A 14362-nucleotide genomic window follows, 5' to 3' on the forward strand; every position below is an offset into this window, starting at 1 on the left:
CCCCCGGGTGGGGGCCGTCAGCGCGAGCATCCTGACCCCGCCCTCTACCCCCAGGGCTCCCCACTAGGCCTCCGCAGCGCCCCCTTCTTCTCACCCGGGGTTCTGGTCCCTTGGTGAACTGGAGCCTCCCAAGCCGCCCGCCCAGCCATGGCCAACGGAGTGATCCCGCCGCCCGGGGGCGCCTCCCCCCTACCCCAGGTGACTGACGTTGGAGGGGAGGTGGGGGGAAGAGGGGCCGGAGGGACCCTGCTGAGGCATGGTGGTTCTCCCGTAGGCTCTGGGACCCCCATATGTGCTTATCTCTCTGGGCTGGTGGAATGGAGAAAGAGGGGTCTTTGATATTTTTCAGATCCGTGGCCCCCTTCCCTCCCAAGGCCTGGTTGCCTGCAGGGGATTAGGGGGCTGAGGGCTGTTGAAGATGGAGCCTGCTGGTTGACCCCGCCTCCAACTAGGGCATGAAGTTGGGGTGGGTGTGGGGCATTCACAGCCCAGGGGTCCTTAGGAGATGCTGTCTGGGCCTGCAGGTCCGGGTGCCCTTGGAGGAGCCCCCTCTAAGTCCAGATGTGGAGGAGGATGATGATTTGGGCAAGACCTTGGCTGTGAGCAGGTTTGGGGATCTCATCAGCAAGCCCCCGGCCTGGGACCCTGAGAAGCCCAGCCGCAGCTACAGCGAGCGGGACTTTGAGTGTGGGTAGCTTGGGGACCCCTAGTGTGGCTGCCCTCACCACCATCACCTTCATCACCACCATCACCGTGCTCACCTTCGGCTTGGTCACCTAGTGCCATCCTGTGCTGGACACTGTGCTGGACTCTGTGCTGGGCCACCATGCCATGTTAAGTCATTCTGCCTTTCTCACCCACCACCTATTCACCTGCCAGGGAAGCAGGGGCCCAGACCAGGGAAGATGTAGGGAGATGGGCCTGAGGCCTCACTCAGTGACCTTCATCTTCCCCTTTGGCCCTGCTCACCCTACTCTCTGCCATGTGGTGACCCCTCTCAGCTCCTCCTATGCGTCCTTGCTGTATCACATCTTCCCTGACCCGAGGCTCTCTTTTGTGACCTTCCCTCTCCATCACTCCTGACCCCCACTCTGTCAGGCCTCATCAATGACAGGAGCATGGACACAGATGTTGGGGGGAGCCAGGCCCTGGAGGAAGGACTAGGGTGCCCTCCTTTGAGGCCTTGAGCTAGAATAAGGTGTGTGCCCCTTGGGCAGGGAGGCTCCCCTGCTGATGCGGGGGCCTCACCAGCTCTCCTGCACCCCTAGTTCACCGGCACACATCCCATCACACCCACCACCCGCTCTCAGCGCGCCTGCCTCCACCACACAAGCTGCGGCGACTGCCCCCCACCTCTGCCCGGCATACCAGGAAGAAGGGGAAGAAGGAAAAGACCTCTGCTCCTCCCTCTGAGGGGACTCCCCCCATCCAGGAGGAGGGGGGAGCTGGAGCAGATGAGGAAGAGGAGGAAGAGGAGGAAGAGGAAGGGGAATCTGAGGTAGAACCTGTGGAGCCCCCACCATCAGGGTCTCCACAGAAAGCCAAGGTAGGGACCTGCCACTTGAATGAGGGGTGGCTGTTCAGGGAAGGTGCACAAAGGATGGAGGAAGAAGGGTGGGGGCTAGTGCTTGCTGAGTGGTGAGTTGGGCCCAGGGCACATCTGTCTATCCACAGTTCTCCATTGGCAGCGATGAGGATGACAGTCCTGGCCTCTCAGGGAAGGCTGCTCGCACCAAGCCCCTGCCCTCGGTGGGACCACGCCCTGACCAGAGCCCCCAGCCTTCGCTCAGGTACTGGCCTCAGCCCCATTCAGCAGGCTCTAGCCCAGCCCAGAGTAGTTAGGCACAAGGCTCTTGATAGTCACCTCCTTCCTAACCCTGAGGAGTGTCCCCAGGTGTGACCCAGAGAGGAGGGAAGGTGGGGAGCATTATATGTCTCCATAGTTTACAAGGGGGAGAGAATAAGAGAAGACAGGAAAGAGCAGAGCCAAGAGTTGAGTCCTCTAGGCCTGAGGTGTCAGAAAGGAGAGGACAGGGTACAGGCAGGAGGAGGAGGGCTGGCCTGATGGGTGAGGGAGGCCTGTGTCCGGTGCCCAGGTGTCTACTCCAGGCCCCCCAATTGGAGAATGTACTGGAACCCACTAGCCTGCTCATCTCCTTGGCCTTGCCCTGTTAAGTCCAGGGTGCATGTTGTCTTCTCAGCTCCCCCAGTGCCCGGGCCCGGGCCTCCCGAGTCACTGCTGAGAAGACCCGGCCCTGGAGCCCATCAGCCAGTTATGATCTGCGGGAGCGACTGTGTCCAGGCAGTGCCCTGGGTAATCCTGGTGGTCAGGAGCAGCAGGTGCCCACTGATGAGGCAGAGGCCCAGATGCTGGGCTCTGCAGACCTGGATGACATGAAAAGTGAGTGACACCCCATGGTAGTCCTTGCTGCCCACTCCCACAGGCTCCCAGCCTGCCAGGGACCTTGAAGAGGCTTGTGTTCTCCCCCACCCAGGGCTGAGTCCTCTCTGCAGTGTTCCTGTCTGCTGGAATGTGACCAATGACAGGGAGCTCACTGCCTTACCAAGCCATCTCTTTGATTGCCAGAGCTGAGATTTCCATTTGTGACACCTTTGGTTCTGATTCTGTCCTCTGAGTCACCCCTGAAATAAGGCACCCTCTCTCCCTGTGGCATTTGAGGACATCATTATATTCCCTTCTCCCAAGGCCCTTCTTCTCAGAGAAAACTCTGAACCCCTTCTTCTTACCCCCTGCAGACCAGCTCTTTGAGCCTGAATCAGGCTGCCAGGCCCCTTCTCCTCCCTGAGCCAGGACCTCTGTCAGTCCTGTCCCACCACCCTTGGCTGGTCCTGGCTGTGATCTCTGTACATTCCTTCCATCTTATCAGTGCCCTGGCTTTGGTGCCACCTGTCATCACCCATGGGGCTCTGTGCCCAGGCCAGGGGCATCACTGGCCCCGCCCTCCTTCTCTTCAGAACCACTGGATGTGTTTGCGGGGGCAGGGTAGGGTAGGGCTTTGAGCTCAGTACGTCATGGAAAGTTGCCAGGGCCTGAGGACAGGGACAGGAACAATCCGATGGCAGCAGTAGCAGCGGCAGTGGCAGCAGGATGGTGGGGGGGGGGTATGGGGAGGGCGTGTTTACAGACCCAGGGTGGGGGCTGGAATCATCAGGGAGAAGGCTTGGGGACGTGAGGAGTTGGGGTCAGGAGGCCTCGCTACCTCCAGCTCTGCTTGGACAAAGACCACTGCTGCCCAGGCTCTCACTGTTGGGAGAACCCAGGATCTGGGAGGGAGCAGGGGCTGAGGCCTTGGCTGCGGGGGAATGACGAGCCTGCTGGAGGAGGTCATGGAGCCCAATGGGGCACTGAGCCCTGGGCCTAGGGACACTGAGAGCCACAGTTCTGGGAGGAATCCAGTCCCCAGCCCTCGAGACTTGCTGGCCTCAGAGGACTTAGAGATGTTTGTGCTGGACTTTGAGGACTATGGCCTGTGGGAGCCCACCAGGGGCCAGGAGAGCCCCATGGCAGGGGCACCAGCTGGTGAGTAACTGGATGGCCAGCTTGTCCCCAGCTGTTGGCCTGGGAAAGGGCAGGCAGAAACATATCCTGCTGGGGTGTGTATCCATGGGGCATGGGTGCTAGGAAGTGTTGAGGGCTTGGTGCCTAGGGACTGGTGTCAGTTATAGGGCCCCCTGGGGAGGAAGTGGCAGGGACCAGTAGGTCCAGCTGGGGATATGGACTGAGTTAGGGTCCGATTTTTTGTGTGACTTGGCCAGTGGTTCTCTTTGTGATTTGGGGTTAACCATCTTCCCCCTTCCTGTCAGTCTCTTTATCCATGAAATGGCCACATCAGATGATGTGGTCCTGGTAGTGTGTCCTGTTGGTGACTGTCACCCTCACCAGGTAGACTTGTTGGGCAGAGCAGAGGGTTGGAGTCTGTAGTGTGTGACTTTAAGGTCTGAGCTGGACGTGTGGGACCACCAGCCCACTTTCTCTGCAGGTCACCGCCTGGAGGACAACCCTGGTGTGCGGCGGCACTTAGTGAAGAAGCCGTCCCGGACTCAGGGAGGGAGGGGCAGCCCAAGTGGCTTGGCCCCCATCTTGCGCAGGAAGAAGAAGAAGAAGAAGCTGGACAGGAGGCCTCACGAGGTGCAGGGGCCTGAGGGCGTGGCCTGGGGCTTCCTCACCTGCTCTGCCTGGAGCCTTTTTTCTCTTCTTCCCTGCCCTTCCCTGGAGTGACATTTCCCATGCCACCCTGTCCCACCTGGCAGCCCCTAGGCTCTCACCCCTGTCTCCTACCTCAGGTATTTGTGGAGCTGAACGAACTGATGCTAGACCGAAGCCAAGAGCCCCACTGGCGGGAGACAGCCCGCTGGATCAAGTTTGAGGAGGACGTGGAGGAGGAGACGGAGCGCTGGGGGAAGCCCCACGTGGCTTCCCTCTCCTTCCGCAGTCTTCTGGAGCTCAGGAGGACCATTGCTCAGGGTAGAGATCCTTAGGCCTGCCCACCTCAAGACCACAGCCCATGCCAGACTGCCCAGTACCCTGGGCCTACTCCCTGGAGCTCAGGGCCAAGGCAATGAGATCTGGCCACCACTTTGGGGTCATGGAATCCAATTGCCTCAGCCACTCATAATCTTGAGGGGCTGGACCTATTGGTACCTAATACTATACCTGGTGACCAGTGGATGTTCCCAAGGAAGGGGAAATTGAATGCTGCAAATTCATGGAAGTCTTTCCTTCCTTGGTGAGGAGGGGCCTGCCTGCTTCTGTGCTCGGCTTTCACACCCCTTCACCAGCCAGCCCGTGGCCACAGGGGACCATGTATCTGCCTGAATGCATCGGGTACTTACCCAGCACACATGCTTGCCCTGTGGGGCAAGGTAGCATGGGAGGTGGTCTCCTATCTGACAGGATGTGCCCCCTCCACCTGTATTCCTAGGAGCGGCCCTCCTGGACCTGGAGCAGACCACCCTGCCGGGCATTGCGCACCTAGTGGTGGAGACTATGATTGTGTCTGATCAGATCCGGCCAGAGGACAGAGCCAGCGTCCTGCGTACTCTGCTGCTAAAACACAGGTGCAGGCAGGGCACCTGGGGGCGGGTCTGGTTCAGCACAGGCTCTTTTGAATGACTCTCACCTCTGCTTGAATACCAGAAGTGATAGGGAGCTCATTCTCTTTCCATCTTTCTGTAGTTCCAACCGATAGAAAGTTCTTCCACTGAGACAGAAGAAATGGAGGCCCTGATCTTCCCACTTCTTACCTCCTTGTGACCTCAGTCTGCCATGAGCCTCTTCTAACCCACCTTGTCCCCCTTCTCCAGCCATCCCAATGATGACAAGGACAGTGGCTTTTTCCCCCGAAACCCATCGAGCTCCAGCGTGAACTCAGTCCTGGGGAATCATCACCCAACCCCCAGTCATGGCCCCGACGGTGCGGTGCCTACCATGGCTGATGACCTGGGGGAGCCAGCCCCACTCTGGCCACATGATCCTGATGCTAAGGAGGTCAGTGGCCTTGCTCTGACTTGGGCTGGGGGACTGAGAGGACATCCAGTTTGAGTTGAGGTTGTCGACAGCTTCATTGAGCAGGTTGGGAAGATCCTGGTTTGGCACTGTGCTAGGCTTGCTGGGGACCTGGAGGTGACATGCATGACGGTTTCCTGTGATGGAGACATGGGGTAAAATGCCATGATGTGGCAGATCCATGGCCTGGTTCCTTCTGAATGTGTAGCCACAATACCAATGGTCCCTGTCTGGGCTGGGAGGGAGAACATGCAGCCCAGATCCAGGGCTGGAGTGAGGGATGGGAGGGCCTGCCATGGCCTCCGGTCTGGGTCCCAGCCCTATTCCAGTTCTGCGTCCTCAGAAGCCCCTGCACATGCCTGGGGGAGATGGTCACCGGGGGAAAAGCCTGAAGCTGCTGGAGAAGATCCCTGAAGATGCTGAGGCCACCGTTGTGCTCGTGGGTGAGCAGCGTTGGGTGCTGGGGGGCAGGGCCCTCCCTGTGGCCTGCTGGTCTTGAGCTCTGGCTGGAGGCTGTTATCTCCAGCCCTTTCTTTCCCCATCTCCCTCCTGTTTCCCATCTTGCTAGTCCATTTAGCAACGTTGTGAGAATTAGAAAAAAGCACTCTTATTTAATATTTGTAATTTCCATCTATTAGCAAGTTGTAATAAATATATAAGTGCTTGAGTTAATAGGGTCTTGTAGATTGGTGTTTCTTTGTGCAGTGTGCAGTCTGTTCCACTGTGCATAAAAGCCCCAGATCCCCCACGAGGGCCTGCACTGACTGCTCCCCTTTGCCCAGCACCTCTGCCTTCCTCTTCCCCCAGGCTGTGTGCCTTTCTTGGAGCAGCCAGCAGCAGCCTTTGTGCGGCTGAGTGAGGCTGTGCTCTTGGAGTCTGTGCTTGAGGTCCCTGTGCCTGTCCGCTTCCTCTTCGTGATGCTGGGGCCCAGCCACACCAGCACCGACTATCATGAACTGGGGCGCTCCATTGCCACCCTCATGTCTGACAAGGTGGGCTCTGCACCCCCAGGCTGGGATTGTAGGCCTATTTCCCTGGGCCCTGCTTGTTCTCTCAGTGCCCATGGAGGCAGGGGTGCTGAGGCCCCTTGCAGGTAGAGGCCCTGCTTTGGACTGTGGTTAGCCCATGGTAGAAATTGGATCCCTGGGCTGGGGCTTGGCGGGAGAGGAAGCCCAGACCTTGAGGTGTCAGATGTAACAAAGACTTGAATGGGAGGGCTGGTTGTACTGGTCTTTGCTGTGTTTCTCCTGGGCTTGGACAGGAAGGTCCTTTAGCCAGGGTGGTGTTCAGAATGTACCACCCCAGTCAGAATGGTTCAGGAGGCCCTGTTCTGCCCTGCGTTACTGCTTTAGTTGTTATGTGTGGAAAAGTCTAGAGGCCCTGAGGAGAACAGAGGGCATCCGGGGAGTTCAGAGCAGCGCTACTCACAGGCCTGCAGGGACGAGTGCCAATATTTTGATAGCCGATATTGCCGGACTGGCCCTGTGTCCGTGGCTGCTGTCCACCCTGCTCCTGGCTGTGTGATCCAACACCTCCTCCCTGGAGCCCTCCACCAAAGTCCTCCTCCCTCTTCCCTCCTGTCGCCCCAGCTGTTTCATGAGGCTGCCTACCAAGCAGACGACCGGCAGGACCTCCTGAGCGCCATCAGTGAGTTCCTGGATGGCAGCATTGTGATCCCACCGTCCGAGGTGGAGGGCCGTGACCTACTGCGCTCCGTGGCTGCCTTCCAGCGGGAGCTGCTGAGGAAGCGCCGAGAGCGCGAGCAGACCAAAGTGGAGACGACCACCCGGGGCGGCTATGTGGCCCCTGGGAAAGGTCAGACCCGTGACACACCCTCCCCAGAGCCAGGGCCTGCACCAGACCTCTGCCCTGTCCTGACTACCCCAGTCCTTCCTGCCTGCTTCGGTTTCCCAGCCCTGACCCCACATCCCAGGCTGTGCAGCCTGAGCCTGGGGCCTCCAAGCTGGAGGGCGTGGTCTGCGTTCCAGTAGCCTCTTGTTCCCCAGAGCTGTCTCTGGAGTTGGGAGGCTCTGAGGCAACCCCTGAAGATGACCCCCTACTGCGGACGGGCTCGGTGTTTGGGGGGCTTGTCCGGGACGTGAAGCGGCGCTACCCACACTACCCCAGTGACCTGTGGGACGCCTTGCACTCCCAGTGTGTGGCTGCTGTGCTCTTCATCTACTTTGCGGCCCTCAGCCCTGCCATCACTTTTGGGGGCCTGCTAGGTAAAGGGGGGAGTTGGGGCTCCTGTGGTCACTTTGGGGGGCTGAGGTCACCTGCAGAGTTTCTGGGCTGTGGTGTCCTAGGGGTTAGAGAGCTGATAGAGGAACTAGAAAGATGTGACCACCTTTGGGAGCTGCTGGGTCAGCGAATCCTAGGGATCACTTTTGGGGGGCTATAAAGGGAGGTGGCAGGAGAGTTATAAAGGGTGATCACCTTTGGAGAGGTGGAAGGTGATTGGGAAGAATGAGGGTGGAGAGGGGGCCTTGTGTATCACTCTGGGGGCCACTCTTCTTTTGCTGGGGTCACCAGTTTATGATAAGCTAGAAGAGGAAGGAGGCAGGTATAAAGAGCCAGGCTAGAGCCTCCCCACTGTCCACTGCCCACCCAGGAGAGAAGACCGAGGGCCTGATGGGAGTGTCAGAGCTGATCGTGTCCACAGCTGTGCTGGGTGTCCTCTTCTCTCTATTGGGTGCCCAGCCACTGCTGGTGGTTGGCTTCTCTGGGCCACTGCTTGTCTTTGAAGAAGCCTTCTTCAAGGTACATCTCTGCTCTCCCCAGGGCGGCCTGCCCCCCACTGTGCCTCTTTCCCTCCTCTCTCCTTTGGAGTCCACCACCTTCTTATCCTGCTGAGGACAGATGCCCTGTGGGTGACTGCCACATCTCTGCCCTAGTTCTGCCGCGCCCAGGATCTGGAGTACCTCACTGGCCGGGTGTGGGTTGGCCTCTGGCTGGTGGTCTTCGTTCTTGCCCTGGTGGCTGCTGAGGGCAGCTTCCTGGTCCGCTATATCTCGCCTTTCACCCAGGAGATCTTTGCGTTCCTCATCTCGCTCATTTTCATCTATGAGACCTTCCACAAGCTCTACAAGGTGGGGGTCAGGATGGGGTGGGTGGAGTAAGCCTGGCAGAACCCCAGGGAGTGGCAGGGGGCAGGTTTGGAGTTTGGGGGCAGGGGAACTAGGAAAGGGGCTCTGCTGGGTGTTGGCGTGGGAGGATCAGGGACACCCTTAAGGGAAGGAGGTGAGACCCTGAGGATGCCAGTTGTACCCCGAGAAACTGGAGGCTTAGTGATGTGCATTTACCTGCACAGGTGTGTGATGGAGTTGAGGTACTGACAGCACTAAGAGGCTGCATGTCCTTGGGTCACCTTTTGTAGGTGTGTGTGTGTGTGTGTGTGTGTGTGTGTGTGATGCTGGAAGTCTATGGGTTATTGCTGTCTGCTCAGGTGTGTGAGAGGGCACCCCCTCTTTCACAGGTGTACTGAAGGTAATGACATTGGGTTCACCTGCCCAAGTGAGTGGTAAGGTGTCCTTGTTGTGCACACACAGGTATTCACAGAGCACCCGCTGCTGCCATTCTACCCCCCCGAGGAGACCCTGGAGGCTGGCCTGGAGCCAAATGGCAGTGCACTGCCCCCCACTGAGGGACCGCCTGGCCCCAGGAACCAGCCCAACACGGCTCTGCTGTCCCTCATCCTCATGCTTGGGACCTTCCTCATTGCCTTCTTCCTACGCAAGTTCAGGAACAGCCGCTTCCTGGGTGGCAAGGTGCATGGCGGCTGGGTGTAGTGCCCTCCCCAAAGGTTCCTCAATGCCATGCTGTACTCTAGAGATAGGCTGCGTCCCTCTCCCTTCCCCAGCCAACCTATGGACTCACACCAAGTCTGGGCAGCCCTGGCACCCCATTAGGAGCCTCATCATGAATTTTTTCACTGTTCCCCCAGAGAAGTTTCATAAAGATGATAATGCTCTCCTGGGTGCAATTGGCACCCATGGGAGCGGATCAGAGAGACAGGGGAACTTCTGGCTTCTGGAAGGGAATGGGAGGGGTGGGAAGCCAGAGTCTACAGACGCTCACTCCACCTCTGCTCCTGCAGGCTCGCCGCCTTATTGGGGATTTTGGCATCCCCATCTCCATCCTGGTGATGGTCCTGGTAGACTACTCCATTACAGACACCTACACACAGGTGGGTGAGCCCTGTCCCTGCTGCATCTGGTTCTCACCCAGGGCCAGGACCATGACTCATTTCCACTGTCCCTGGGTCAAAAGCAGGACTGGTCTCCTAGTAGAACAGTGACCTGTTGTGGCCATGTTGGGAGGGTGGGGCTGGGGTTCCAGGAGCAGGTTCAGGTTCCAGGTTCCAGGTCCAGGCAAGAGAGGAATCCTGAGGAGCAGGTGTGGGCTGGGGCAGGATGACAGGTCTCCCTGTGGCAGGTCTGCTGACTGCTCTTGCGCTCTAGAAGAAGGTATTTCATTTCCCTTCCCGCTACTGGATCCCTGGAAGGACCGAGACTTTGGAGAATATAAAGTGAATTTCCCCATTCCCCAAAGTTCTGGTATTGGGGACACAGAGCTTGGCAGAAACAGCTACTCCGTGGGCTTCCTGTATGGGGAGGCTGGCTGTGTCCCTAAGCCCAGTCTTCTTTCCTGTTTTGCAGAAGCTCACCGTGCCCACAGGGCTCTCGGTGACCTCCCCACATAAGCGTACATGGTTCATCCCACCCCTGGGCAGTGCCCGCCCTTTCCCACCCTGGATGATGATGGCAGCTGCTGTCCCTGCCCTCCTGGTCCTCATCCTGATATTCATGGAGACACAGATCACAGCGTGAGAGGACTGGGGGCACTGGGAACAGGGGAGAAAGGGAGAGCCAGGGCCAGGCTCCTTGGATTGGTGTCAAGGTTAAAGTGGGGCATCTTGTCGGTCTGGGGGCAGCAGGAGATATGGCAGGCCTTGAGGAGGAGCATGTCAGAGCTGGCAGGGGTGTGGAAGAGGGGGGTTTGTGGGGATGTGGGGTAGGGGTGGGGCATGGGGGGTCTGGACATGGTTCTCATGGGTGGTTTGATGTGATACATGTCTTTCGCCACCACGGTTTGCATGGAGGCACTTGACAGTCCTCAGAATGCTCTGGCAGGATGTTCTGTCACCCGGGGATGCTCACATGTATCTCATTTGGGATAAACCAAAATAATGTGGTGAGATCTGGCATCTGGCTTTTGTGATGTTTTAAATATTCACAGTATGAGAATTTGGCTCAAATTTGCTGCAATGTGAGAACTTCTATTTGGGAACTTGAAAGAGGAAGCTGGCAGGTCCCTGGGAGAAATGTGTCTGCACATCCCTCCCTCACATTCCTGTCCTTGTGTGTGTGTGTGCTGGGCTGTGCCTGTTGCAGGTCCCCTGGCCAGCCATCCCTGTTCCCCTCCCCCTGCAGGCTCATCGTCAGTCAGAAGGCCAGGAGGCTGCTCAAGGGTTCTGGCTTTCACCTTGACCTGCTGCTGATTGGTTCCCTGGGTGGTCTCTGTGGGCTCTTTGGGTTGCCCTGGCTTACAGCTGCCACCGTCCGCTCTGTCACCCATGTCAATGCGCTGACAGTGATGCGCACTGCCATCGCACCTGGTGACAAGCCCCAGATTCAGGAGGTGCGGGAGCAGCGCGTCACCGGGGTGCTCATCGCCAGCCTCGTGGGTGAGAGCCCAGCCTTCCCTGCAGACCTGCCTTGGGCCCTATGGCCTACAGTCCTCTCTGTCCCAGGCCTGACCAGGTCGCCTCTGAATCTGCAAATATGTCACATCTGGCTGTTCCTCTGACTCCCAACCTATCTCTCACCTTGTCAGCCCTTTCTTGAGCCCCTTCCTAGTTCTTTGTCCTGTTCCATCTTCTGTTCATGTGGCCCAGCTGACCTGTCAGGGGGTCCATGTCCCATTGTTCCCAGGCCCATCTGTCTTCATGGAGGCTGTCTGAGGAGTCAGGCAGGCCTGTGTCACCTCTTCCAGGCCTGTCCATTGTCATGGGAGCTGTGCTGCGGCGGATCCCACTGGCTGTGCTCTTTGGGATTTTCCTGTACATGGGTGTCACATCTCTGTCTGGTATCCAGTTGTCCCAGCGTCTGTTGCTCATCTTCATGCCGGCAAAACACCATCCAGAGCAGCCCTATGTGACCAAGGTCAGGCCAAGAAGCATGGAGGTGGGGAGAAGGGGTGATGGGGCAAGGATCTGGAGAGATCCCTGGGCCAGAAATGGACAGGGTGAGTATGAAGGATCACTTGGGTCTTGGAGCAAGGTTCCTAGGTGTGGGTGGGAGCTGACTGGGGCTGCTGGGTGGTGAGGCCCGATGCCTGTTCCTCCAGGTGAAGACATGGCGGATGCACCTGTTTACCTGCATCCAGTTGGGCTGTATTGCCCTGCTCTGGGTGGTCAAGTCCACAGCGGCCTCTCTTGCCTTTCCCTTCCTGCTGCTGCTTACGGTGCCTCTGAGGCGTTGCCTTCTGCCCCGGCTCTTCCAGGACAGGGAGCTGCAGGCGGTAAGGAATGGTGGTTTGGGGTAGCAGGCTTAGTGTGAATGAGCATTGGAATCAGATACTTGGGTTCCAGTCTCTCCTGAGCCACCTGCCAGTTTGTATGACCTTAGCCAAGTTAGCTTCTGAAATCTCATTTTCATCTGTGTAATGGGGCTGATAACAGATTCTACCTTACATGACTGTTGGAAGGATTAAATACTAATCTAGATAAAGCACTTGGCATGATGGTTTGGTGCAAGAGTAAACACAGGGCTGCTGTGGGCAGCATGTGCCCTGAACAAAAGCACACCACTGAGGGATGTACAAGTGGGGGTGGCATGGTGCTGAGGTCCATCCTGAGCCCTGTTTTGTTGGCAGAGGAAGGGACATCTCTTTGCAATGTCATCCATACTTAAAGCATTGCATGTAGAGGTGCTGCAGGAACTAGAAGTGGCCCTAGGAAAGAATTTCACATGTAGTATTTGCCATCATGATGATTATTATTACTAGGAGATACTTAGTAAACTGGGGAGTGACCCACAGATTTTGGTCAAGGGAAATGCTTCAACTTGGGGTTATGATCCCTTCAGAGAGTGAAGCTGGGGAAGATCTGGGAGCAAGGAGGGCTTGTGGGTGAAGGAGGGTATGGGGAGTTGTTTCCCTGACCAACCCTGTGTTCCTTTCCACAGTTGGACTCAGAAGATGCCGAACCAAACTTTGATGAGGATGGCCAGGATGAGTACAACGAGCTGCACATGCCCGTGTGACCCTCTGGGATGGTGCCCCTTACAGACCCTACCTTAGTGATCAGCACCAGGGCCCCCGACAGAGCTCAGCACCAGGGCCAGGGATATGCCTGGAGCTATGACTGATGCCAGGCCAGAGTGGCCCTCTGACTTCAGCCCAGGACCTTGCACAGAGCAGACATGCACAGCCTTTCAGCTCATTATAACCACACTCCTTGTCTTGTGTCTGCCTCACTTTCTTGGTGCCATCTCTGGTTTCTCAGTCATATTATCCATCCGGAAGAATCAGAAGAATTCTATTATCTGGGTCATCAAAACCTGGGAGAGGTTTAAGGCAAGGACAAAGTCCTTGAGGTGAAAGGGGAGAATCAAGACCACAGAAGGTCAGAGCTGGGCCTTATCATCCCTGCCTCAGGCCCCCTCAAGTACAGCTGAGGAGCAGGAGGCTCAAGGTCTGCTCAAGGTCACATGCCCTGCATAGAAAGGGGGAGGAGTGGAGGGAAGAGGGAGGTGGTTGCTTCACTTTAGCCTCTAGGAAAATTAGAGCATCTCTAATGGCTGTGAGTCTACAAAGAAGAATGGAAATGTTTATCTTCTTTTCCTGCTCCCTGGCATTCTTGGGGGACAGACAGCCGCCCAATCTCCTAGACGCCAGAGTGGTGCTGAATTGGGGATCCCTTGGACCATTTTAGTCTCCAGGCTTAAAAGAGAGGCAGTTCTAGGATTCCTGAAGCCACTCCTTGTGCAACAGCCTCTGTTTTGCCAGAAATAACCTGAGAGGCCTTGAGGAGGGTGGAAACAGGAGCCTGTTGCGTCACAGTTGCTAGGCAACTAGCAGCCTGAAGGAGTCGGTCTTCCCATGTTGCCCTCTGGTGGTCACTCTTGCGGATTGCAGGCTCTGTCCCGGCTGAACGGAGTAGCGCTGCCACCTGGTGGATCCGCTGCGATCCAATCCCATTCAAGTGTTCTGTTCCTCTTGGGGAGGCATGCAGCTCTGAGCATTCGGGACCGGGAACCCCTTCGGCCTGCTTCCTCCTTATCCTTGCCCCATTTTCCTCCCAGGGCCTCTGAATAGCTGGTGTCCTGAAGCTGGTCAGGAGAAGCAGGACAGAATGCTCGGAGGCTGTTTGTTGTGTTTCTAAGCACCCGCTGAGCCTTCCAGCTGTCCTGGATTATGATCTGGGTTTCAGCATTTCATTCCAGCCCCACTCCCTTGGTTCTGACGCCTCAGTGCCTCTAACTTCATCTGGCTATTGCTGGACTTCCTGGCTCATGTGAGAACAAGATCCCTTTTCCCTTAGATTGGCCAAGGATAGGTGGAATTTCAAAAAAACTTTGCCAAGGAACTAAGTGAAGGTCAAATGAAAAACCTACAACATAGACATGTGCAGAGCAAATTAGAGACATGAGATGACAAGGCCCAGAGATGTGGGAACCCCACTTCCTGCCCCCAGCCTGGATCTCCTTTCTGGGCCTTGATGCTGGTGGGCTCTCCTGTTGGGTCTGGAAGATTCCTAGGTCCCTCATGAAGAAACCTACTCCTTTTGCTGCATCCCAGAGATGAGATGGTAATCTGAGCCAGGAAGGCTAT

General features: G+C 57.1%; 1 protein-coding gene across 3 annotated transcripts; it reads left to right on the forward strand.

Moving 5' to 3' along the window:
• The first annotated feature begins 12 nt into the window (after nt 1-12).
• On the forward strand, nt 13-12994 carry Slc4a3 (solute carrier family 4 member 3). Of its 3 annotated transcripts, XM_015481448.2 has the most exons (22): nt 13-198; nt 525-687; nt 1269-1546; nt 1675-1790; nt 2202-2401; nt 4002-4150; nt 4306-4486; nt 4944-5079; nt 5326-5509; nt 5871-5970; nt 6335-6519; nt 7117-7342; nt 7534-7752; nt 8139-8287; nt 8422-8616; nt 9076-9294; nt 9624-9713; nt 10186-10352; nt 10960-11213; nt 11522-11691; nt 11876-12049; nt 12715-12994. In XM_015481448.2, exons 1-22 carry the CDS (start codon nt 148-150, stop codon nt 12790-12792), a joined length of 3684 nt encoding a protein of 1227 aa, XP_015336934.1. In that variant the 5' UTR covers nt 13-147; the 3' UTR covers nt 12793-12994. The 3 variants fall into 3 exon arrangements, with proteins under 3 accessions (XP_015336934.1, XP_048664560.1, XP_048664561.1); XM_048808603.1 differs by lacking the exons at nt 13-198; nt 525-687 and adding an exon at nt 719-833; XM_048808604.1 differs by lacking the exons at nt 13-198; nt 525-687; nt 1269-1546; nt 1675-1790; nt 2202-2401 and adding an exon at nt 3171-3541.
• Nucleotides 12995-14362: the final 1368 nt, after the last annotated feature.

This window comes from Marmota marmota, unplaced genomic scaffold (assembly GCF_001458135.2).
Source record: "Marmota marmota marmota unplaced genomic scaffold, marMar, whole genome shotgun sequence".
In the NCBI taxonomy this organism is placed as follows: domain Eukaryota; kingdom Metazoa; phylum Chordata; class Mammalia; order Rodentia; family Sciuridae; genus Marmota; species Marmota marmota.